This window comes from Neomonachus schauinslandi, chromosome 3 (genome assembly GCF_002201575.2).
Source record: "Neomonachus schauinslandi chromosome 3, ASM220157v2, whole genome shotgun sequence".
Classification (NCBI taxonomy): Eukaryota; Metazoa; Chordata; class Mammalia; order Carnivora; family Phocidae; genus Neomonachus; species Neomonachus schauinslandi.
This window is the reverse complement of record NC_058405.1, coordinates 29,816,038-29,841,544: the sequence shown is the minus strand read 5'-3', so window position 1 is coordinate 29,841,544 and position 25,507 is coordinate 29,816,038. Positions and strand designations below refer to the sequence as shown.

The following is a 25,507-nucleotide window of genomic DNA, read 5'->3' as shown; positions in this document are numbered from 1 at the left end:
CTTTCTTTTCCATATCCTTTAAGTATAGAACTAGGGAGAAGCCAGTGTGTTTAGGAGAAACTGTATTATTTCAGTGAGCACTAGATGGCACAGCCAATGCCCAGTGAAATGACTGGTGTTTGTGTGTGTGTGTGTGTGTGTGCACGCGCACACACACCCCCACCTACACACCCCATAAGCTGATATGATAGAATAATTTCATTATGCAGTTAAACTCAATAATTCCTGAACACATGGACTATTGTTTTCTTTACTGAAAACATAAGAATTTCTAGCTACTTCAAAGATAGCTCTGCTGTCATTGACTTGTGTTTCTTTTTCATCCTTTGAAGGAGTCAGGATCTCGAGAACATTGTCAAAGTGGCCACTTCACTTCAGAAAACTAACAAGGGGTAAGAGCTTTTGAGCTTGCGTTTTTCCTTTCTTTATGTTTCAAAAAAGCTTAACCAGTACTTTTAAAAGTTCCAGATATAAACAAAATCCCAATGCTGTTTACTATATATAATTTAAAAGAAGAAAGAATCAATCTCTCTAGATAAGTGTCCCTGAAAAATGGGTGAGACTGACATTTACCCATATTCTTCTTCCTCTGCTTTGTCTTTTGGTGATTGTACTCATCTTTGTCACCTCAGCTTTCTGTGGTTTTGACTTTGTTCCAAGTCCTTGTCCTGTATTTATGTTGCTGGCTCAGATCTCAACTTATCTGTCTTTCCAGAACCCTCATTTAGAATGTCCTCGGCCATATTTATTTTCCTTCCTAAATGCTCTATTTCCTCACTTCTTTCTGTTCTTTCCTTCAGCCAACCTCACCTTTCTGGAATCATTCTTGATTCTTCCATGTCTTTCCCCTCAATGTAGTATCGGGCATATATGCATAAAATGTCTAAAATTCTCTTCTTGCCCACATGGCCTCACCCCAGTTCAAACTCTCATCGACTCCATCATAGGTTATTAGAGTAGCTATCCAGATTTACTTACATTCCCTCAGTCTCTTCTCCCCTAAACCATTACTACCCATCACTGCCAGAGCTTTCTTCCTAAAATTCTCCTTGAACAACTGCTTCACTGGCTCCCCATTGCCTGTTCAATTACATTTAACCTTTGTTAACTTGGCTCCAACCTAACACTCCAGAGTTATTTCTGACTTCACCCTTACATTTACCCTACATGCAATACCAAATTAAACCACTTTCTTCCTACAGTTTCCAGACACTTTGCCTTTGTTTATGGCATGCCACCCATATGGCAGCCTTTCCTAGCCTCAAGGCCACCGTATCAATTCATTCAAGTCCTACCTAATTTTTCAAGATCTATATCAGATATCACCTCCTCTGTGAAGTCTTCCCAGAATGATTCAGTGAGATGTGACTTCTTTTCTGTAAGCTATTAGAGCCCCACTATTTATGTGTTATAACAACTAATCATATTTGTTATTTCATGGTATCTATGTAAATACCTCATCTTCTCTATCATCTCTTTAATCTCTTAGAGCAAATATTTTGTTGACCTATTGACCATAAGTCATTTGCAGAGTCTGACATGCTGCTTTGTGCAAAGTATGTGCTTATATAATAGATTATGGTAAAGAATGATGAACAGCAGAAACCTGGAGTATAAACATTCCATAGTTTAAATCCAGTTCCTACAAAAATACTCCTTGCTCAGTGGAATTTAGCAATGCTAAGTGTGATTAGGGATTGCAGTCTCAATCAAAAGAACTAAAGAGAAGAAACAGAAGCAACAGGTAGCTCTTCTGTACAAACGAAACTGATTGGAGCTCTGAATCTAGACGGGGACTCCAGAAAGTAGCCTGAATGTTTCATTTCCATTTCTCTTATCTAAGTGCCTGGATCTCTAATTTTATCTATTTACTTTTTTGAGGTCATATTTTTTTTTTAAGATTTTATTTATTTATTTGACAGAGAGAGACATAGCGAGAGAGGGAACACAAGCAGGGGGAGTGGGAGAAGGAGAAGCAGGCTTCCCGCGGAGCAGGGAGCCCGATGTGGGGCTCGATCCCAGGACCCTGGGGTCATGACCTGAGCCTAAGGCAGATGTTTAACGACTGAGCCACGCAGGCACCCCTAATATTTTGTTTTTAAGAGGGATTGAACAGTTTTTTTGTGAGTGATGGGGGTGTTTGAAGGAGAGACGGGTGAGTGATGCTGATGGGAAATTATGGTTTGGCACAAATCCAACAAAAACAATGAGAACTACAGTTAGTCCTGTCCCCTCTCTGTAGGCATGATGCACAAATTCCACAACGAGATGTGTTCTTCACAGGGAAAAGTTACTGCTCTGGCTGTGGCCGGGGGAAATGTCTGTGAGATCGACATACCCAACTACCATTACTGTGGGCCTTGTGTGGGGATTAGAAATAGTTTTATTCACCTGAGCTGCTCTTGCTGATATTCCAGTGTGAAGTGGACTCCTACCTGATTAAGAACATTTAATTTACTGCACATGGAATGGTGAAATTTAATATCCAAAGCTTTCCTCAATGTAAGGTCATTTTAAAAGTCCAACTTCTTTAGTCAGAATATTGTCTCCATTTTATTTAATTTACCACAGAGTATCATCTCATGAGTTATGCGCATTTGTTTGTGATAAACATGAGCAACCCCAAATCCTGATCATCACATCACTGTGACTCACACTAGTCAGAAAGGCCTGGGACTACAATTTTACAGGATTCTTAGGTTTGCTCTTTTCCTTGGAGACACAGACAGATTCATACTCTCAGAGCTGGACAGTGGAATTTCAAGCAAGAAACAACAATGGGGCATTGTGTCAAGGGACTAGATAGTACGTTAATCAATTTTTTGTCAGGGTCAGCAACATTTATATTTCAGTATTTATCCTACCACTGAATATGTAACATTACTTGAAAGGATTCATCTATGTGATGGCTGTTAATTTAAATGTTTTTAGGGTCTCTAAGCTATTATGGTAATGCATTGTGCCAGGCATCTTCAAAGCACATAAGTGACTCAGCAACTATACCTGTCTAGCTGGAGCCAAAGTCTTGATGTCTCTAAAAGCATTTAAAAAATAAGCATAGCAAGCATTTATTAAATGAAAACTTTAGTAGACTCGGAACTGTTTCCTGTAATGGCCAAAATTAATTGAGAGTTTATGACTTGCCAGACATAATGCTACACACTTTATACTCACTAGCTTATTGATTGTTTTCTCAGGTGGGTACAATTGGTATTCTTGTCGGACAGATGGAAAAGTTGAGGCAGCAAGAGGTTCGGTAACTCACCCAGAGTCACCAGATAATAAGTGGTGAATCCTGGGTTGGGATCCATGTATCCCTGACCTGAGACACTGAATATGTAACTACTGAGTGACGTGGCCTCATGGCCTCCTGGTCAGCTCCAGGGATGACGCAGAAGAAAGAGGAACATTGAGACGGTGTGGAAAACGTGTGATTCTAGAGCAGGAAGAAGGGAAAACCATGATTGGTGATCTAAAAACTGAACTAGGAAGGCAAGAGAAATGGGGGCAAAGGGATGGCAGAAATGTTGAAGAGAGACAATGCTGTGAGGAGCAAACAGGAACCACAAACCCACTGAGGCTGCCTTCTTGGGGAAGAGACCTGCACTCAGGTGACACTAAGGGATATTCTGGAACCCAGGGGTTTAGCCTAAACAGGTTGCTCCATGGGAAGCAGCCAGAAAGTTGCAGTTCTCAAATACAGACACAAGATCGCAAATTTAGCGTAGTTAGAATGAAGTAGGATCACAATTTAAGAAAGCAGCCAGACTTACTGATGAACAGGTGTTTTCCTATAGCTACTTTGTGCAGGTACATTGCATAAAGATAGAATCTACAATTAGTCAAAGTACCCATATTTGTTGATTCAAATAAAAACCTATATTAAATATTTACTGTTTAAAGAATACGGTATTAAAGACTGAAGAGGACCCAATGTAAAACACAGTTCTAAATTTTAAGTGGTGTGTGTGTGTGTGTGTGTGTGTGTCTGTGTGAAAGAGAGAGATGTAGGAGCAGGGACATGAACACGAGACAAGTATGTAGTTGCTATATTACAGAATATAGTAGTGTTAGTGCCATAAAGGAGATGGAAAAAAACAAAATGCAGCAAGGTTTCCAAAAATGTAGAGGACTCTATGCCGTTGAAGGACTGGGAACTATGTGTTGGAGAAAGAGGCTTTTGAAGAGAGCCTTGAAGGATAAGCAAGATTTTGGTGGCATGTGTTGTATTCCAGGGAACTCAGAAACAGTGGTTTAAGGTGGACCTGCCCTTTGACTCGGGGCAGGCTTTTAATGATGTGAGATTTTTGTTTTTTGTTTTTTTCTTCCAAAAGTGAAGAATTGGATAATCTCATCAAAATGAACAAAAGCTTGAATAGGTAAGATTTGAAAACATCCATTTTTTTGCTTTATTATTGAGTTGCACATTGTGACTTCTTATGTCTTTTTAGTACTTGAGCATGAGGACCCACATACTGGGTGAGTTAAAAATAGCCTACAAGTCTTGAATAAAAAGCTTGCAGGAATCATCATCATTTCATCACTGCTATAAATGTTTATTACAACCTAAAGATACTAATATTAAAGTATCTTTGATTTTCACACTCTATTTAGTAAGGCAGTTATATAAATAACCACAGTTCTCTTCCTGAAATATTAACATGTTAGTATGTGGTCAGAGTTTAGTTTGGTCACTGAATGCTTTCAGTTTTACACTTTACAAAAGCCACTTACTATCTTAGTTAACCTTACCTCCTTAATTTTGAATCATTTATAATTGCACAATTTAAAGATTATAGTAATTGAGGTCTGTGTTGGAAGTGTGTGCAGTTTTTGCTATCTCTCTGTTACTTTGCCTACCAATATACTAAATGGGTAGGGACCAGAGAGACAGAGAAACAAGGCAAATGTCAAATGACCTCATTGCTCCGAGCATCCAGAAGTGTGGTGTTCATACCCTGTTCTGACAACAGTGATCATATGATTGACTATCAACAACTCATTTAAATGAGCTGCTTTTCAGTTTCTTCATCTATAAAGACAGAGGGTCAACATTGGCTCACATTAAAACAAAACACTCTGTGAAATCCATACAGTGCCTATTGGTTGTGTGTGGATCCCCAGTTTGTATTTTCTATCTTATTTTCTCTGCGGTCCACTGCAATTTAAATTTTGAGTTTATGAAAATACTTATTTGGAATAAAGCAATTTCAAGAATTGTCGCTCATCTTTTCCACTCAGCTTCTATTTCCTGTCTATCTATAGAAATATAAACTGGTCTATATTTCTATAGAGTTAAGTATATATTATTACCACTGATGAGGTTTTTTTGTTCAATGCATTTAAAGAAATCAAGGTCTTGATGGTCTCTTCAGAGCAAATCCTAAGGCAGAGCAAACAGAGAAAAGGTAAGTGCATCTGTCCCTAACCTGAAAATCTGATCTCCCAGATTGCTTGCTTTATTCTTTCAGACGTTCGCCAGAAGGGGGTTGTATCCTCTGGCATGGAAATGTACTAGCAGATGGAGAAGTACTCTCAGAATTGTACATTTAGCTCAGATATAATTGCCCGGAAGGATTTCTGCTCTTCCATTCAATAAGAGTAAATGAGCAATTCATGAAGAATGTTTATTGTATCTGACCTCTCAAGATACCACACAATTTTATTTCAATATGTAGCCTTTTATTTGAATTTCTTTGTGTTTACAGAGCCAAAAGCCTTGAAAATCTCATTTTTATGAATACTCGAACAGACAAAGACGGAAAAGGGTAAGATTTGACTCTTACAGGCCTTTTTGATTGAGTCCTAGACTATATGCCATTTCTAGCGTGTGACCTCCTGCTCAGGACAAGGGGCAGGGAGGCTGGTGGGACAGGACTTGGATGGGGGGTTGGGGTGGAGGTCAGGAAATAAGTGGATATCTTAGTGCTGGCTCTGCCACCCACATCAATCTGGATGACCCTGGGCAAGTCACTTAACCTCTGCAGACTGCTGTTTCCTCATCCCATAAAATGAAGAGCATGACCTAGATGATCTCCAGGTTCCCTTTTGTATTTAAATATGAAGGAACTCTAGCTGGCTGTTACAAGTAGTGGACAATAGCCTGGTTTATGAACTAAATATATTTACTCTAAGACATTTTGATCCTGGGAGCATAGTTTCTCCCCACTGAGGTCTTTATAATGCTCTAAGACACTTTTCAGTTAGAATCTTGGTTGAGTCACTTCATATGTATATCTCACATATATTTGTAAATATCTCAGGGTCAAGAGTAATGCCTTTACCTATTTTATATCATAAAAAGGGTTAGTGAATGATTAGTAACTGAACTGATAACATTAAAGATGTTGTTTTATATTTCTAGACTGATACTGAAATCCTAGAAAATTGACTTACATGACTGATATTATTTTTTATATGGAAAGAAATCAAATTCTTGACAGTTTTATTAAAGAAAATCCCAGAAAAGGGATGCCTGGGTAGCTCAGTTGGTTAAGCGTCTGCCTTCAGCTAAGGTCATGATCTCAGGATCCTGGGATCAAGCCCCGAGGCAGACTCCTTGTGCAGTGGGGAGCCTGCTTCTCCCTCTGCCTGCCACTCCCCCTGCTTGTTCTCTCTCTCTCTCACAAATAAATAAATAAATAAAATCTTAAAAAAAAGAAAGAAAGAAAATCCCAGAATGGTCAAGAATGACAAAGGGTAAGGATTTCGGAGGTCACTACTCTTTTTCCCCCAGATTGGCTGTTTACCTTGTACTTGGTTAGTCATCAGATTTGCCTTCCTAACGTGATAATTATTTCTATTCTCTTATCTTTTAAAGCCATTCATCTGTGCCAGTCTGTGCCCAGAATGATATTCTAGCTTTCCAAGTCAATCTTGGCAGATGCATTCTCAACTGTCTCTGATGTAGAACACTTAAAGTCTATGTGATAATAATGTGAAAATAATTGGCAATAATGGTTTCACAGATACTGAATCCTTATTAACAATATATTATTATAATGTCCATGTCCAAGTATTATTACAGGTAAAAAGTTTTCTTCTCATGGAGAACAGATGAAGTGAGAAAACTGTCAGTTCTCTGTGAGTGGTTATATGAGCTTTATAGGAAAAGATGAGATTTCAGATATTTAAAAAATGAAATTGGGAAGGGTCCACCAAAGTGGTAGAAAATAGAAAAATTAGGATGAAATTCTCAAGTAAATCATTTCTGGGCTGGTAAGGAGGAGAAAAGAGATGTGATTTGTAATGTGGGATAATTTGACAGCAACTGGCTTTCTGATGCAGGAATGACCAAACTCACTGATGTGGTTGAGTCAGTCCATAGAGCTTTGTCCTTCTTCCAGCCCTCCCTCTCTGCCTTCTTTCTTATATTGAAAGAAACTAAAATGTTAATAGTCTTATCACAGTAAAATCAGAGACAGATGAAAATGACAAAGGGCAACCCCTGGACAATTGGGGGATTTAGAGGGATTAACTTTGATGTTCCCTAATAGCTTTAAACTATCTGCATGGAAAAGGTTTATTGTTTGTAGTCAATTTATATAAGGAACTGGAGCCGTCATAGACTTATTTCTACTTTTCCAAGGGTACTTCAGAACCTTGAACTTTTTGCTAAAAATGACATGTGTAAATCTCCGAAGGGTTGAGGCACCTGGGTGGCTCAGTTGGTTGAGCATCTGCCTTCGGCCAGGTCATGATCTCAGGGTCCTGGGATTGAGCCCCGCATCGGGCTCCCTGCTCAACAGGGAGTCTGCTTCTCCCTCTCCCTCTGTGCTCTCTCTCACTCTCTCCCTCACTCTCTCTCAAGTAAATAAATAAAATCTTTAAAAAAAAATTTCCAAAGGGTTTAGATTTAAAATGTTGACCATCTAATTTCTACCCCTTGTATGAATGATTTTCATGTTTAAAGAAGGCAGTATATCAACAAATGTATTGAAGTTAGCTTCCCACCAGCCATCCCTGGAAGGACAAAGAAAGCACAAACTGAGACCTGAAGGGAACTTTTATTTTTAAAATGGTTTAATGATAAAGGAAATGTGGTGTGTATTTATATACACACACACATACACACAGGAATATTACTTAGCCATAAAAAATGAGATCTTGCCATTTGTGACAACATAGATTGACCTAGAGGGAGTTATGCTAAGTGAAATAAGTCAGACAGAGAAAGACAAATACCATATGATTTCACTTATATATGAAACCTAAAAAAACAAAGAAAAAGCAGAAATAGGCACATAAATACAGAGAACCAACTGATGGTTGCCGGAGGGGAGTGTGGTGTAGGGATGGACAAAATGGGTGAAGGAAAGTGGAGATACAGGCTTCTAGTTATGGAATGAGTAAGTCACGGGGATAAAAGGTACAGTGTAGGGAATATAGTCAATGGTATTAAAATTAAAATAGCATTATATGGTGACAGATGGTAGCTACATCGTATCATGTATAGAGTTGTTGAATCACTATGTTGTACACCTGCAACTAATGTGAACATTGTATGTCAACTCTATTTCAAAGATTTTGTTTATCTATTTGACAGAGAGAGAGAGAGCACAAGCAAGGGGAGCGGCAGGCAGAGGGAGAGGGAGAAACAGGCTCCCCATTCAGCGGGTAGCCTGATGTGGGGCTTGATCCCAGAACCCTGGGATCATGACCTGAACTAAAAGCAGACGCTTAACCGATAGCCATCCTGGTGCCCCTCAACTCTATTTCAATTAAAAACATTAAATTTACTGGGGCACCTGGGTGGCTCAGTTGGTTGAGTGTGGGACTCTTGGTTTCAGCTCATGTCATGATCTCAGGTTCGTGAGATGGAGCCCCACATTGGGCTCCACGCTCAGCAAGGAGTCTGCTTGAGATTCTCTCCCTTTCCCTCTGCCCCTCCTCCCCACTTGCACATGCTCTCACTTGCGTGCTCTCTCTCTAAAATAAATAAATAAATCTTAAAATAAAACCATTATATTTACTTTAAAAATAAAAAAATAAGAGACACCTGAGTGGCTCAGTCAGTTAAGCGTCTGCCTTCAGCTCAGGTCATGATCCCAGGGTCCTGGGATCAAGCCCCATGTCGCGCTCCCTGCTCAGTGGGGAGCCTGCTTCTCACTCTCCCTCTGCCTGCCGCTCTCTCTCTCTGTCAAATAAATAAATAAAATCTTTACCAAAAAAAATAAAAAGTAAAAAAATAAAGGGTTTGCACTAACTTGGCCTCAATCCACAGGTCAGGCTCTTTAACCATTAGGTCTTTTGAGAATATGAAGGATAAAATATTAAAATAATATTTAATATTATTATTAATATATAAATATAAAATATATAAATATATTAATATAAATAATAGCATAGTCTAATTCCCTTATAGTGAGGAAACTTGGTGCAGAGAAGTGAAAGAACATGGTCACAAACCCCATTAAAATCAGAACTAAGATTTGAATCCAGATCTCCTTATACTGATACTGGGCTCTGGTGCTATGATGCATAGTAATAAAAGTAACCTAAAGATTATAACATTGTATAAACTGTCAACATAACAACTCAGTTCTAAATAGCAGGAATGTTTATTATTTTATTAAAAATTATTCCATTAAAGTGATTTAATCACAATGGAGTAATGACTGGGACCTTAATATAAGAATAGTTGGCATATCTCTTCAGCATTTTGCATAAGAAGAGTCACTTGTATTAAACATTTTTAAAGACTTCTGAGGCTTTAAGTACTGGTAACATCTTTCTCTTGTGCTGAGAAATCTGCTGTTGCCATAAGAGATTGAATTACTCTCTCTCCTCTCTTTCTGTTGCTCTGCTGTCCTCCCTGCTCCAATGTTATGAAGAAACCAAGGCCTTGGAAGTCTTATTAAAGTTAATCAAAGGACTGACAAAAATGAGAAAGGGTAAGTAAAAGTCCTACCTTGCTGCGGCTCTCTTTTTTCAAGTTAGTTTTTCACACCTCGTTAGAAATGGGAGTGTTATGCTTTCCTTGGTCACAGATGAACTGTTGCACTTTATAGGCCTATCAGAGAGTAAACAAAGGAATATGATGAATGCTGTTTCCATAGGACCACATGTTTGAGTTACATTGAAGTAAGTGCAGGAAATCTGCTACATAATCTCTTATTCTGTATTTTCTTAAACAATTAAAACATGAGCCAAGTCTTATATTTAAACTAAGAAATATAAAGGACAAAATTGCAAAGTGAGAGGTATGTTGGGAAGTTCTTCTAAACAGATTTAAACTAAGTACTGCTGGGGAAATTAACAGAGCTCAGTTGAGAATAATTACATCCAAGTTTTTCTGGCCATTTGGCTTGGAAACATCTGATATCCTTTCAGGGACATTCTTGTTTATACAAATTTCAGAGAAAACTGAGTGTAACCTAAGTAACACAAGGTTTTCATGTTTGTTTGTTTGTTTTTCCAAAGAAGCCAAGATCTCGAAACGATTATCAAAGTGAATGCCAGGACAGATAAAACTAGGAGAGGGTGAGAACTGTTTTGATGTTTCTGAATCTTGGTTGTTTTCTCCCAAATTTCACTGTGTGATATTCTCAGTGACATTGAGGGGGTCACATCTCTGAGTTTGCCTTCTGTCTTCTGTGTCTGATCCCTACCACCCTGATTTTCACTTCAGAGGCTCTACAACAGTTTCTATAAATTTACATTTGGCTAATATAAAATCCCAGAGATTAATTTAACTATGTTATTGATAGACAATTTTTATAATAAAATTAATATAATTCCTGTACAATAATTTTCTCCAAAAGCTTTTAATTAATCATCAATAATATGGAATGTTTATTTATATATAATATATAATACTATTTATATATAATACTTTGAAACAGATCTAAACTTTTTTTTAAAGAGGTGAAGACCTTGATAATCTTATCAAAGCAAAGCCCAAAGGAAGTGAAAACGCCACTGGGTAAGAATTATTAGTGTCTTTAAGTCTGATTTCTGTAAGTAACAATCAATAAGATAAAATGATTTGGCATTTTAACTTCATAACCATATTTTATTAGCATGGAGATAGACAATGACAGTGGGCCACATGACCTTCCCTTCTTATTCCTAATAAAATCACTTATTTTTTGAAGAACTGTCCTAGCATTTCATAGTAAGTTGCCTTTTATCCCAGATGAGTTTCTTTGCCTCTAAAGAATGCATGATCTTGACAACATTTTCAAGGTGGATCTCTAAAATAACAAAGTTACTGGGGTGCCTGTGAGGCTCAATGGTTAAGTGTCTGCCTTAATGATCCCAGGGTCCTGGGATCAAGCCCTACATTGGGCTCCCTGCCCTGTGGGAGGCCTGCTTCTCCCTCTCCCATTACCCCTGCTTGTGTTCCTGCTCTCGCTATCTCACTCTGTCAAATAAATACAAAATGTTTTAAAAAAAATAAAATAACAAAGATAGCCAAAAGTGAGGCTTGACTAAAACTCTTGTGAATCAGCTTCCCTAAGGATGTTGGTCTCAGAAGACAGCCCAAGGGAGGGCTGGGCAGGTGTATCCACTGGGAGTAAGGAAATTCTGCCATTTTTTCTCCTCTTCACGGCTCTGTCAACGTGGCAGGGGCGTGAAGTCATGATACTTCTGCCAACCTCACAGTATTCTCTTTTTGGGGTTCAGGTTATCCCCTTTAATACTACTCAGTGCATTTTAATGAGGGTGACTTGCCCCCCCCGCCAAGAAATGAGTCAATTTTCCTACCATGTAAGGTATTTTTTCTTGCTCTTTGTATTTATCATAATCTAATTATATTTTTAAAAAGCTTGGGTTAGGGAAATGGTTGACTTTATATGAAAACATATATTCTTATTTAAAAAATATGATTATTATTATTATTGACACTGTTCTTATTATTTAAAAACAGAATAGGCAATTATATCTGATTTGTTGTTGAGTTGAAATTTATATTCTGTCTGGATCCAGTACAGAACTTTATCTGACTCACATTACTTCTCCAGTCATTGTTCACTTGATTAGTGTTTTACTTAATAACATTCTTTAAAACTCACTTTTTTATTCAAAGCAAACAAGATCTCAATGGATTTATTAAAGTGAATCCTGAAACAAATAAAAATATCAAGAGGTAAGACATTTAAAGCTTCCCCCTTCCGTTTGGCATTCATAAGCACATTGGAATCCTGAGTGTTTGTATTCAGGAGAGTAAATTGAAATTCAAACCCAGTTGTCTTTTCCCCAAACATATCATATTAAGCAGTTTTATACAAGTGATACCCAGAAGTGATCTTTTACATTTTATTTTTGGGTGAAGCTAACTATCAGGTAGATTTTGAGAAATTAAACAGGAATTTGAGTTTCTCTGCTGAGTTAAATGATTTCTTTGCGTGTGTGTGTGTGTATAAGTGTGTATGTGTAAGCAGTGTGTGTTTTTATTATTGTATTTGTGTATATATAAATAGTGTGTATGTATAAGGGTTTGGGTATAAGAGTATGTACGTGTACTGATCAGGGTTTCCAGAGAAACTGAAACAATAGGATATGTATAAATAGAGAGAGAGAGAGAGAAAGAAATTTATTATAAGGAATTGGCTCATGCTCTTACAGAAGCTGAGAAGTCCCAAGATTTGTAATTTGCAAGCTGGACACCTAGGACAGCCAGTGATGCAGATCCTGTCTAAATCCAAATGCCTAAGGATCACGAGAGCTGATGGTTTAACTTCCAACACCAGAAGAAGATGTCTTAGGTCAAGCAGTCAGGCAGGCAAACTCCCTTCAAACTTAGCCTTTTTGCTCTATTCCAGTCCTCAACTGATTGGTTGTGGCCCACTATGTTCGGGAGGACCATCTACTTTACTCAGTCTATAGATTTAAATGTTAATCTCACCCCAAAACACCCTCCCAGACAAACCCAAAACAAAGTTTGACCAAACCTAGGCACCCTGTGGCCCAGTCAAGTTAACATATGAAATTAGCCATCAAAATGTGTGTATATATATAGTGTATGTGTGCGTATACACAATATAAATATATATAAGTGTATGTATGTGGATGTATAAGTAGTGTGTGTGTATATATGTGGATGTGTTCACGTGTGAATGATGTGTGCATGTCTAGTGTATTTGTGTGTAACATATGTATGTCTACATAGTGTAGTGTATGTTTAAAGATGAAGAGCTTAACAAAGGGTACTTCATTAAAAGAGTTCCACTACCCATGAACTGTCAAGTAAATCTGGAAAGCTTATGTCCTCCTGCTTTTTATTTTTTAAAGAGCAGACGGAATATATTTGAAACTGAGCTTGTTGGTATGTTGCCACAAACAGCGCACCAAATAATTCCATGTGGTTTTCTTTGAATTTCTTTCCATTCAGTTAACTCAGTACATAATATTATTAGTTGATTCTAAAATGTGTCACTGATGCCTGCAGGCCCAGTCAGCAGAGCAAGGGCTCAGCTAGCTGAAAAGCTGGTGTGTACACAGTCTGGCTGTCCTGATCTCAGCAGCATGACATGGTCAGAGGCCCAGCGACCCAGGGAGTTGAGTTAGAGACTCCCAATAGACTGAGAAGAAAGCATCGATTTCCTTGGCTACTTGGGTGGTCCTGGAAGGTAACCAGAGCAGGAAGTCCAAATTCTGGGTTCAAATTTTGGCTTGGTCACTTGCTAGCTGTGTCCTCATGCTTCAACTTACTTATCCACAAAATAGGGATCATAACACTCATGCCTGGCACAGAGTAGGTATAAGTAATTGTTAACAATAAAGATTTAGGTGAATTATATTCTGTTAATGATTTACATACTGTTCAAATATTTAATTTACTTTGATTCTCCAAGAAAAATCCATGTTTTCCTTTCTAATTTTTATTTAAAAGAGTAGTTTAAATCATCACCTATTGTTTTTCATATGTCGGTGTGTTTCTGTGTGCATGTCTATGTGTGTACATGTGTATACATGCAAATGTTTTATGTGTGTGTGCCTGTGTTTGCATGAGTGTGTGTATATGTATGGGTGTGCCTTTCTGTGTATGTCAGTGTACATGCATATGGGTGTGCGTGTCTTTGCAAATGTCCCGTGTGTGATGGCGTAAAAGTGCACACATGCTTACATGTGCATAAATATATGTATATCTGTATGCTTTTGTGTGTATATGAGTTTATGTGTACATGGATGTCTATGTGTGTGCATCTGTGTTCATGTATTTGGGAGTATGCACTGTGTGTGTGTGTGTGTGCACGCCCACGCGCTTCATGAGAGCTTTTAGGGACAGTAGTTGTCTTTTTCTTTCACTACACGTAATTAAGTTCTGTCGATCTTTTAAAAGCAAAACTATATCATCTTCCCTCTCTTATTAAAAAATTACAGTGTTTTTCCGTTTCAGGTAGATTACAATTCTAACCCTCAGCAATGGTCTCTTACTTGTTCAATACAGTCCAGCCAAATTAATCTTTTTTTTCTTTCTTTTTTTTTTAATTATTTTTAAAAAAAATTTTTATTTATTTATTTGAGAGAGAAAGAATGAGAAACAGAGAGCATGAGAGGGAAAAGGATCAGAGGGAGAAGCAGACTCCCCGCTGAGCAGGGAGCCTGATGCGGGACTCGATCCTGGGACTCCAGGATCATGACCTGAGCTGAAGGCAGTCGCTTAACCAAATGGGCCACCCAGGCGCCCCATTAATCTTTTTTTCTATTCCTGGCTCATTCTTACCTTACGAGTTCTGCATATGCTATTCCCACTTTGGGACTGGCTTTACCCCCATCTTGTCATTTCTGACCATTGACTGTAATTGTCACCACCCCCTCCTCCAACCCCAGCACCACAGGCACCAGGCAGTCCTTCTTTTCTTCAGAGCATGTATTGTTATCTGGAATTGTGACATTCATTTATATATTTGATTATATGTTGCCTGCCTCTTTCCAAGTTAGAATAGAAGCCTCATGAGGGCAAAGCCTATGTCTGTATTATTCACAGGTTTCCATAAATATTTGTGGATTGAAAGAATGAATGAATACTGAGGATATATATACTATGAGGCATTAATTCACAGTTTAGCTCAAAATACTAGTTTAAATGACTACATTAATTAGCACACTCCACTTTATTGATTTTATTTACTTTGAGATTTAAATAACCTTCCACTTATATATTCTTTAATATATTTAAAGAGATCAAGTTCTTGGCAATATAATCAAAGTGAACTCCAGAATCAACACAAGTATGACAAGGGAGGGGGTAAAATACTTAACTGTTGTGTTATTTTTTTTTAAGTACTCAAATCTGGAAATAGAATTCTGGGAATTTTTTTCTCAGACTCTGGCATTCAAATCTCACATACTTCATTTAGGCAAAAATTAACAAGAGGTAAAAAAAACATCAACAAGGGGGGGGGCGCCTAGGTGGCTCAGTCGTTAGGCGTCTGCCTTTGGCTCAGGTCATGATCCCAGGGTCCTGGGATCATGATCCCAGGGTCCTGGGATCGAGCCCCGCATCGGGCTTGGCGGGAAGCCTGCTTCTCCCTCTCCCCCTCCCCCTGCTTGTGTTCCCTCTCTCGCTGTGTTTCTCTCTGTCAAATAAATAAAACCTTAAAAAAAAAAATCAACAAGGAGTATTCTGGGATAGAATAGTTGCCTCTGTTGGGTTAATTGTTTCATTTTGCATGGAAAAGGTCTGCATTTTTTTATTGCTGCTTTTAGCCTGGGTATATACATTCTCAGACATCTGGATACAAGTAAAAACTTGGGTCAACATCTGGTTGCTTCCAAATATCTGTATCTTTGATGTTGTATAGATGCAACCTCAGAGACTTTGTGATACAATCTTAGTAGGACCACAGGGCATGGAGAAACAGGGTGTACCTTCTATAGATGTCCTTTGCCCATGTAGCATCCTCTGTAGATCAGAGGGGCATTGGCTTGTGCTGTGTTCATGGAAAACACATAGAAACAATATGAAAAACAAAATTCCATTAAGATCAGAAACAATATATTCAAGGGTAACAACAAAATACTGACATGTTTTTAGTGACTACATGGAGTTTTTTTTATTATAGTAAATATAGCTTACATTCCAGAACTCTATAGATTTTAATCTTCCTATTGTTTGTTGCCAACAAAACTAGTCCAAATTTGTAGTTTGAACACATAAGTACCAGACACAGATACCAGGTTGTATAACATGGACCTCAACAAATTGGTATATTATTCTTAAGCCAGTGTTGTGAATAGAAAATCTGCTAATGAATGTAAATTTTACAAAATATGGATTCTCCAAAGTTGATTTTAAATTCCCACAGCATGTTGGAGGTTGATATTAAGAGAGGATATGCTTTCTGGAATGTTCCATGAGTTGCGTATATAGACTACTACAAAATGTTCAGTGCACCTATCAAAGGTTTAGAGCATAGCGTTAAATGAGTCATAATAGAGACAGAGTCCCAGTACAGTGTTTGCAACTGACCTAAAGGCTCTAAGATTAAAATACTGTCTCATTGAGTCTCAGAGATGTATAATTCCCTACATACTTCTGCATCATCGCTTTTAACAATCTTCCATTCTTTGGCATGATCTCAGTGTTTGTCCTGTTTCCGAGTTTTAATAAATAGCTTTATTCATTTGGTATTAATCTATCATTAACCTCATCATTTTTCTTCAATGTTTAAAGGGGCCAGAGCCTTGACAATCTCATTAAAGTGACTCTTGAAGTAAACAGAAGTAACGCAAGGTGAAGATTATGTCTTATCTTTCTTCCTTCCCCGCCTGCATCAATTTGTGTCCCTCATCAGAAAAGCTGTGTGGAAAAAATCTTTGGGTTGGAATCAGAAAGCTTGAAATCCATTACTTCCCATTACTTGCCTTTGAGCAAGTCCCTAGAACACTCTGAGCTGAGGCTTCTTTAGTTATAAAATGAGGATCATTTATAACTGTCTGGTCTACCTTTGTCACTTGGTTGTTGTAAGCATCAAGTGAAATAATGGATATAAAATCCCTTTAAAGCAAGAAGGCACTATAAATGGAAATTATTAACAAAATACAGTTTAGTAACAGCTACAGTGTTAGATGGAATACTTGTTGGGGGGGCAGGTGAAAGTTTTTGGTAAATCATTACATAGTTGCTAATTGATTTTTTAAAAACTCAATATTGCCCTAAAGTTATGGTTTTATTTTGGGGGTAAATAGGAATCTGAGCCATATATTGATGATTTGTATGGAGGTCAAAATATGTACTTTAAAAATTAAGGACAAAGACTGGTATGATTTTTCTCAAAACTTAATAGTAAAATTCATCTTGAGCACATATATCTTTTAAATAAATACTTAGTTGATTTAATTCCATTTTTACTTATCATTTTTGTCTTTTGTTTTTAAGTTCCAAAGATCTTGATAACCTCATCAAAGTGGTTCCAAGAACAGGAAAAAGCATGCAAGGGTAAGATTTAATAAGCTTCTGGTTTTTTTGTTTCATACATACCAATGCTTAAAAATATAATTAAATTAACATTTTAGCAGATTGACAGCTCAATAATAGCTCAAGAAAAGTCATGTGACTTCCATGACCTCATATCTAAAATGTTGAAGATTTTGGTCAACTAATTCTTAATGTAATGGAGATAACCTTTGATTAATTAGATGCACAGTTGATTTCCAAGAATGGACAAGACACTTATGTTCATTGATTTGTTATTCTTCTTAAGCAGAGGATGGCACAGGAGGGGGGAAAGAGACTAGATGGGAGACCATAGATGTGGGCCTAGGCCTTAGCTCTGCCCTCACTAACTGTGCAAAATGCGATTGGCCACTTCCCCTTTGAGGGCTTGTTTCCTTGTCCTCACAGTAAGGAAATTGGACCAGGTGCTGTCTAGTCACTTCAGTGCTAATGCAATTACTAAGTGCCAACACGATGGTTGGTATCATGGAAAGAGCCAAGCGCTCTTGAGTTAGAGTACTGTGCTTTCACTTAATCTTTCTGTTTCAGTTTTTCCCTTTGAGAAAATGGGATGGTAATACTTCCTATATTGAATAATTGATGTGAGGATTCACTTATATAAATCACGTAAATCACTTGAACAGTGCCTGGCACATCATGAATTTTCTAAAACCGGTGGTTATTGTTTATTATTTCTATGCAGCAGTAGGTAGGTCCAAAAATACATATTCACAGCACTGGAAAACTCCAATCCTTTGAGATGATCTCTGTATTCATAAATATTTTCTAACAAAATATTTTTATAACAAAAAATGTTTCTCGGTTTTAATATTTGCAGCCACATGATGTAAATCAACCACTGATCTGATCATTTCTTCCATGTTTTAAAGGGGCCAAAGTCTTGACAGCCTCATCAAAGTGTCTCCTGAAACAAACAGAACTAACCAAAGGTGAGGTTCATGGAACTCTTCTGTTTTTTTCTATTTAACTTAAAAAAAAATGTAATTCATTGTTCTACCATCAAGACAACCAGTGATGGGACGCAAAACCAACAGCTTTGTGTCATAAACCTAGTGTTCAAGTCCTTGCTCAGGGCTCCCGGGCTGTGGGCTTTAATGGAGGATAAAGAATTTCTTAAAATATCTCTTATCAGTATGGGGTTTGTGTTCCATGCTTGGGATTTCAACATAATTCTATTTCAGCATAATAGTTCAACATAATAGGATGCAATAATTTACATGAAAGGATACATACATGATAAAATTAGTTTACAAGTTAATTCTAAACATTCCTTAAGTGATACAAACCTTTCTGGCCTTTTTCCCTTCAGGATATATAACATAGTGCCCAATGATAATGTATATCAAATTAGGCAACTTGTTTAGGCCTTAGGGGTTAGTGCTGGTATGAGAGCCCATTGCGTGGTAATAGAAATGTCTCTTTAGAGCTATGATTGCCTATTTGGGTGTTTAGAATAAAAACAATTTATGTAAACCAAAAGTCTTCCTTATTCTGATTTAGCCTTGCATGAAGTGCAATTCTGAAGTGATTTAATTAATACCTTAGAGTAGCCTCAATGTTACACATTCACGTTATGTATATTACCTGTATACCTTGGAATCAGGAAATACTCTGTTTTTTAAAAGTCCCAGGTTTTGTTGTTTTGTTTGCTTGCTTTTGTTTTTGTTATTTTTTGGAGGGGAGAGAAGCAAGGAATACCTGGAAATGACAAACAATTTTATATTTTTCTCTTGTTTGTTACAACCTCCCAAAATATCCTAAATGCTAATTCTACTACAAAATGTGATATGGAGAATAAAAAGCTTAAGAGCAATTTAAATTTGAGGTTGTCTTGAAAGAAACAAGAATAAAACTAAATTAAATTCTCATATATACATAATTGTATAAGATATGAATTCATAGCCATCTGCTTTTACATAGGGCTAAAAAGAATTCAAGTAATGATGAAGGTTTTTTTTTTTAAAGATTTTATTTATTTGTTTGTCAGAGAGAGAGAGAGAGTGAGCGAGCACAAGCAGGGGGAGCAGCAGGCAGAGGGAGAAGCAGGCTCTCCGCTGAGCAGGGAACCCGATGCAGGGCTCGATCCCAGCACCCTGGGATCATGACCTAAGCTGAAGGCAGATGCTTAACCACTGAACCACCCAGGCATCCCTGATAAAGTTTTAAGTTAGCAATAATTTCTTAATGTAATATTAAAGTTGAAAAAAATGTACAGATTATTATTGATTTTAATTTATTTTACCAGTTGTTGCAACTTGAATAATTTTTTTAGGATCCAAACACATTCCCTCAGCAAACACAAGGTAGATTTATCAAGATTATTGAAGACTCCTGAGCAAGTCTCCAATTTCTGCCAAAAAATAAGACTAATCATTTGGCTAAGGGCATTCTGAAAGGGGACATGAAAAAAATGAGAACAAATTGATTTGTTGATGTGTAGTGATGCTGGATAGACTCTTCTTTTTTCATTGTTTCAATTTATTTCATTACAATATTGAAGCGAATTCTGTATAATTACTACTTGAGAAATCCATTTTGATACAATCATAGCATAACTAGGTCATTACTATAAATTTATAGTTAATCGTTAGTTCATAAAACTGAATAAAACAAAGAATATTGACTTTCTACTCCTTCACAAACCCAAGGATTAGTTTTTAAATGACTCGAGAAAATTGGTGACATAGCATTCTTATACTTGACCATAATATTTTCGCATGACATTGAATATATTTCTGTCTTCTTGAGTAGTTAAGACTCATTATATCTGGGGTCAAAGGTCAAGAAAAGCATGAGAGAGTAACTCCAAGGTACCTCTCTCAGGATTACTGTGATGATGGTAAAAAGCATGGTGCAGATATAAGGAATTACCGTGAACATAGAGGGAGGATGATAGTGGGAAGGAGCGTGAGGGTCCAGTTGCTATGGTTCTGAACCTGGTTCATCCTCTGTTATTTCTTCCTACCTGCCCCCAAAGAGAGGCTTAACTTCCATGAAGCTCTATTTCTTATTTGTAAGGAGAGGATGGTAATATCTACCTCAGTAGGTTGTTTTGAGGATTTTTAAAAACTTTGTAAAGTAGAAACTTGGTAAACATTACTTTTTATCTAGGATCCCATTGTATGATCCACATGTGTCAAAAGAAAAAAATGTCAGCCATAAAATTTGCAGATTTCCAGCTGAATTTGAACTTTTATTTTATTTCGTTTTAGCAGGAAAGAAGGTCTTGATGAACTTATTAATGTGCGCCCCAAAGCTGTCAAAAACATGGCTGGGTAAGAGAAAGATGTTATTTGTTCTGTTTTGTTTTTTTCCTCTTTAAGTACAATACAAACATAAATGGTTTACAGTCATTCTGTGGGCAAACTGAATATAGGTCTTGAAAAGCCGTCACAATTTTTATATGTTCCCGGAAATAAATGTCTATCTGTTACTAGCAAGAAAGAGCAATAGCTGGAGAAAATAATTTGGTAGTGACTTCACTTCTTTTGGCCTCAAGTAAAGCAATTGAAGGGAGTGACTGGCGTAGGAACATAGCTGGTCTATGTGCTATATTTGTTTTTTCTTTGTAGTATTGATGTTAATACCTTTTCTCTGGAACTGATGAAAATGTATTAATAATAGTTTTTAAAAAGACCTAGAATGCTTTATTAGATTCATCATCAGCAATACCATGTACTTCATTTTTAAAGAGTGTTCTCTGGTAGTCAGTGGAAATTTTATGAGGTATATTGTTTCTTAGATGGTTTGATGCTCCCAGCAAAGTTAGGGACCTAAAATTTGTTATTTCTTTAGGTAGTATCTGTAAGATGATCAAACTCACCTTTGCCTCTGGTTATATGAGGATTTTTATACTGTTACACACTACTCCCATTTATATGGGAATTATATATGTTATATATAAGGGATTACACACACACACACACACATATCTCTTAAGAATGTTCTCATGATTTCCCTTATTGAATTTAGTTGGTACATATAAAAGTGCAAAATCTTAGAGATGAAGGAAGGAACCTGAGAGAACTCCCAGACCTGTTAGTTTGAATAATTTTGAAAACCACTGTTCCAGTCAAACCTATTCCATTTCCAGAAGAGGAAACAGACTCACAAAGATTGAGTGATCTGACCAGGATCACAGAGAAAACTGGTAGAAGACCGGTAGTAGTTCTTGATCTGCTAGGCAGTGAATAATTACTGAGCACCTACTGGGTTTGAAGCTTACAACCAGGTATCATTAGTTGCACATTAGGTATAATTATAGGCCATGGAGGCCAAAAAGAGAATTCAGTAGACATACTTAATCTTATTAACAGCAGGCAATTATCATAGATTAAAGCTAATTATGTACTGGGGGCACAGAGATGTTACTCCAAGAGAATAATAGGTTGTCAATTTAATATATTACATTTTGGAACACTCATGTTCTGCTTGCTGAATGTAGAATGCATTGTCAGGACATTGCATTTAAAAAGAAAAAGAGACATTGACTAGCTAATTTAATAAACATGACAGGCAATCAAGTTCATATTCATAGATTCCTAGGAGTAGAAGATGTTAGGGATAGGCAGATTCTTAGAAATGGTCCAGTCTCCTCATTTTACAGATGAGAATGTTGAGGCCAGGGGCAAAAATCTCATAGTCTCCTGTGACTTTTTCTAACTCCCAGACCAACTCCTGTTCTTGAAATCACAGCACACGAACTTTGATCTTAAATGAAAGTTATCTTGATGTCGTCTTTGGAAAAATAGCCTTTTAGGTCCTCTGTTCATTTTTAATAAGATTATTACTTTGCATGGTGACAGATGGTAACTATACTTATTGTGGTGAGCATTTCATAATGTATAGAATTGTCAAATCACTGTTGTATACCTGAAACTAATAGGTCAACTATACTTCAATAAAAAAATTTAAAAAAATAAAAGTAAATGAAAGTTAATTAAGTACCTCCAGAAATAGTGGAGGCTTATAAAGCTAGGATTGTTGCTTTTGCCATGGAACAGCCAGGAAGTGTCCTTTACTGCTCCACAGGGTCCCTTGAAATATGACTTCATAGATGACAATGGCACAAATGTGCAAATGACTGCAAAACTTTATAGCTCTTCAACTACATGGAGGTAATAATAGCTAAATATTCTAATACATCTCTTTCCTACATCCTTAAAGCAAAAGCAAATGAAAGCAGTCACTTGAGTAGGAAGAGTTACATTTTTCCTGGATAAACTTTAGATATAAGATTCCTGTGTGTGCAGGGATCCAGGGCCTAAAAAAAAGGTGTATAAATTTGTTAGTTTCAATTCATTGAGATAAACTGCATGATGCTATCAATCAAGGCAATTCAGAACTGATACCAAGATCCTTGTTTTGTTAAAAACACCGTGCTGTCTTTTTAGGAGTAGTGGTAGAATATAGCATACATTTCTATATTTTCTAAGCTAGGATTTCTCAAACTGTGGGTCAAAACCCGTTAAAGGGTCTTGTAATTAATGTAGTGAGTGGCAATCAGTATTTTTCCCAATTAAATAAAATTAATTAGAATGGAAAATATGAGAGTTCTTATGTAGTAAAGGTATTATTTAATGAAATTTGTGTTTGCTTATGTATGTCTGTCTGTCTGGAAAGAGAGTATTGGGCTGTGATACAAAATGTATTTCTTAATGGGCTTTATGAAACAGTAATTTGAATATCACTGTTCTAGGCTATTGGATAAATCAGATTTTCTGTGCTCATCAGAACAGTGAAAAATGCAAGTTCTCATGGTTGTGTGTGCAGCTTACTCTAATTATGCTGGTACACAAATATTATATGTAGTTACACTAAGAAATATTGTGATTAATTTATACGTTAAAAGACTGTGGCCTTTGAATTTATTATCTCCTCTACAAAGTTTTATTCTTTGTATTTTTCCTCTAATATGTAAAATTAACCTCACTTTAATTTAATTTAATTTAATTTAATTTTATTTTATTTTAATTCCAGTGTAGTTAACATACAGTCTTACATTAGTTTAAGGTGTACAATAACCTCACTTTAGAGATTATTGTCTTTTAGGCACAGTTGAGCTTTATAACAGATTTGCAATCAGTTCATGCAAGGAAATTATATTTTGGATAGCTGTCATATGTTAATCATTCCTTTAATGGTATTGGAGACATCAATTGATTATCTTTAATTGCGAATACTATTATTGGAGATAATTCAAAACAGTGAAAATTCAATTAGCGGCTTTCTGTCTACCATGAAAATCTGAGAATGATGATGGAAAGAAGGAACTGAGTGAAGCCAGAAGCTGGGAAGCACATTCTATGGAATATTAGGACTGGGCGAGGGAAATGCAGACCTTTTCTTAGAACTTTTTGGTGATGAAGCTCTAAATGGCTCCCCTTCAGTCCTTAACCTTGTTTCAATCTTTTTGACAGGCAAAATGTCTCTTACTTTTCTATAAGGAAAAAGGACTGCTGTTGGGGTGTAGGGAAGACAGGCAGGTTGTTGTCCAAGATGGTACTGAAAAGCAGGTGTTCTCAGTCCTGTAATTTCTTGCCATGACAGACTATCTTATTTCTCTAAATAAATATTAAAAAGGGGTTTAAAGGAACACTTTGAAGAATCATCACTTGCTAGCCCTTAAAACAAGGTATTACACTGAGGCAGTGAATGGCAGCAAACTATGTGGGAAGAAATACTGTTTGTGACTGAAAAAAGAAACTGGTGGGGCTTCCAATAGGAAGTCTTCAGAGTCTGTAAGTCATTTGACCATGAACAGCTGCGTTTAATTCAGCTTTTTATTTATTGTAAAGGAAAGAAAAGTCACCAATTTAATGGATTGCTGGAATTCTCCATGCCAAGCCTTAGGCTAAGTATAATTCCAATTTTAGAGCTTATTAAAAAAAATATCTTCAGTTGGTGAATATGATCTTAAAAATAACAAGGAAAAGGACATGAAAATCAGAGTGTATGTCCATAATGTTAAAACACTGCAGAGTGCAAAGCTGTTAATCACCAGATGTTTGCTGTGAATGCCTGCCGGTGTGGCCCCGTGGATGTGCTCTGGCTTTGAAGTATGTTAAGTCAGAGCAGCTTCTCTTCCAATCCAGCAAAATTTGTCCCCCCTAAAGCTAGGAAACTTATTTCAAGGCTGTTCTGTGCCCAACCAGTGTGTATCATACTAAGTGATAAGGTAGCTAATCCTTTCTTCTAATTCCAACCAACTTGAACCTGCCTTATCTCTAACACAAATTAACAAATTTCTAATTTTTTTTTCACTTAAAGAAATCAAGATCTTGATAAGCTCATCAGAGTGAATCCTGAAACTCTCACCAACAACCAGAGGTAATAGAACTATATTCATTTTTGTGCTTTGGTCAGGGAGAACGTTTTGTTTTATTATTATTTCAAGCAGATTTGTAACCTGAATCCTCCTGCCAAAAGAACTTTATCATTAACCTACTCTCCTTTTATTTTTCTATTTAAAGAAACCAGGATCTGGATAACCTCATCAAAGTGAATCCTGCAGTGACCAGAAGCAGTCAGGGGTAATCAGATAAAAGCAGTCATTTCATGTTTTCATCTGCCTGTCGCCCCTGGGTGGAGTGGATTTATAATGTCGCTTTATTGACCTAGCCCAACCAAAAACCTATCCCTAATCTGAACTTTTTTTTTTTTTTCTCCTCTTTCGAACAGTGAAGGCTTGGACAATCTCGTTAAAGTGAAATCTTCAGCTCTCAGAAACCCTGAGCGGTAAATGACTTTGCCTAACTATCTTGATGTGGTCTCAAGGTTCTAGTTAGGAATTTTGTTTCCTTCTCTCTCAAAGAAGTCTTTTCTTCTTCTTTAGTGTTCAAATGAAGACGCAAGTATAACTCATGGGTCTCCTGTCAGCAAGGAAACATGTTGCATTCTTCTGGAATCAACAACCAAAGCACTATTGACTCAGTTCTGTACTTTTTATTTGCAGTAAGACAACTTAGTGTTCATTGTCTGTAGCAAATGGAGTGTTAGGGCTGACATGAAAACTGAGTGCAATCAAATAAGAAGAAAAAGTATCTCAAGAAATTGAACCAAACTGGTGGCTTATATAGATGACTGTAGAGCAGCAAAGAG

The 25,507-nt window shown here is 36.9% G+C and overlaps 1 protein-coding gene across 7 annotated transcripts in view; it reads left to right on the top strand.

Moving 5' to 3' along the window:
* SCEL (sciellin) overlaps positions 1 to 25,507 on the top strand; it is a 105,661-nt gene that overhangs the window by 54,782 nt on the left and 25,372 nt on the right. For 2 of the 7 annotated variants that reach the window (XM_021697950.1, XM_021697945.1), the window contains 15 exons: positions 333 to 392; positions 4,335 to 4,379; positions 5,349 to 5,408; positions 5,709 to 5,768; positions 9,834 to 9,893; positions 10,423 to 10,482; positions 10,865 to 10,924; positions 12,032 to 12,091; positions 16,625 to 16,684; positions 17,330 to 17,389; positions 18,277 to 18,336; positions 20,620 to 20,682; positions 24,677 to 24,736; positions 24,880 to 24,939; positions 25,088 to 25,144. In XM_021697950.1, coding sequence (XP_021553625.1) covers positions 333 to 392; positions 4,335 to 4,379; positions 5,349 to 5,408; positions 5,709 to 5,768; positions 9,834 to 9,893; positions 10,423 to 10,482; positions 10,865 to 10,924; positions 12,032 to 12,091; positions 16,625 to 16,684; positions 17,330 to 17,389; positions 18,277 to 18,336; positions 20,620 to 20,682; positions 24,677 to 24,736; positions 24,880 to 24,939; positions 25,088 to 25,144 — 885 coding nt within the window. The remainder of the gene's footprint in view (positions 1 to 332; positions 393 to 4,334; positions 4,380 to 5,348; positions 5,409 to 5,708; positions 5,769 to 9,833; positions 9,894 to 10,422; positions 10,483 to 10,864; positions 10,925 to 12,031; positions 12,092 to 16,624; positions 16,685 to 17,329; positions 17,390 to 18,276; positions 18,337 to 20,619; positions 20,683 to 24,676; positions 24,737 to 24,879; positions 24,940 to 25,087; positions 25,145 to 25,507) is intronic. The other 5 variants (XM_044913539.1, XM_021697948.1, XM_021697946.1 and 2 more) reach the window with 4 other exon arrangements.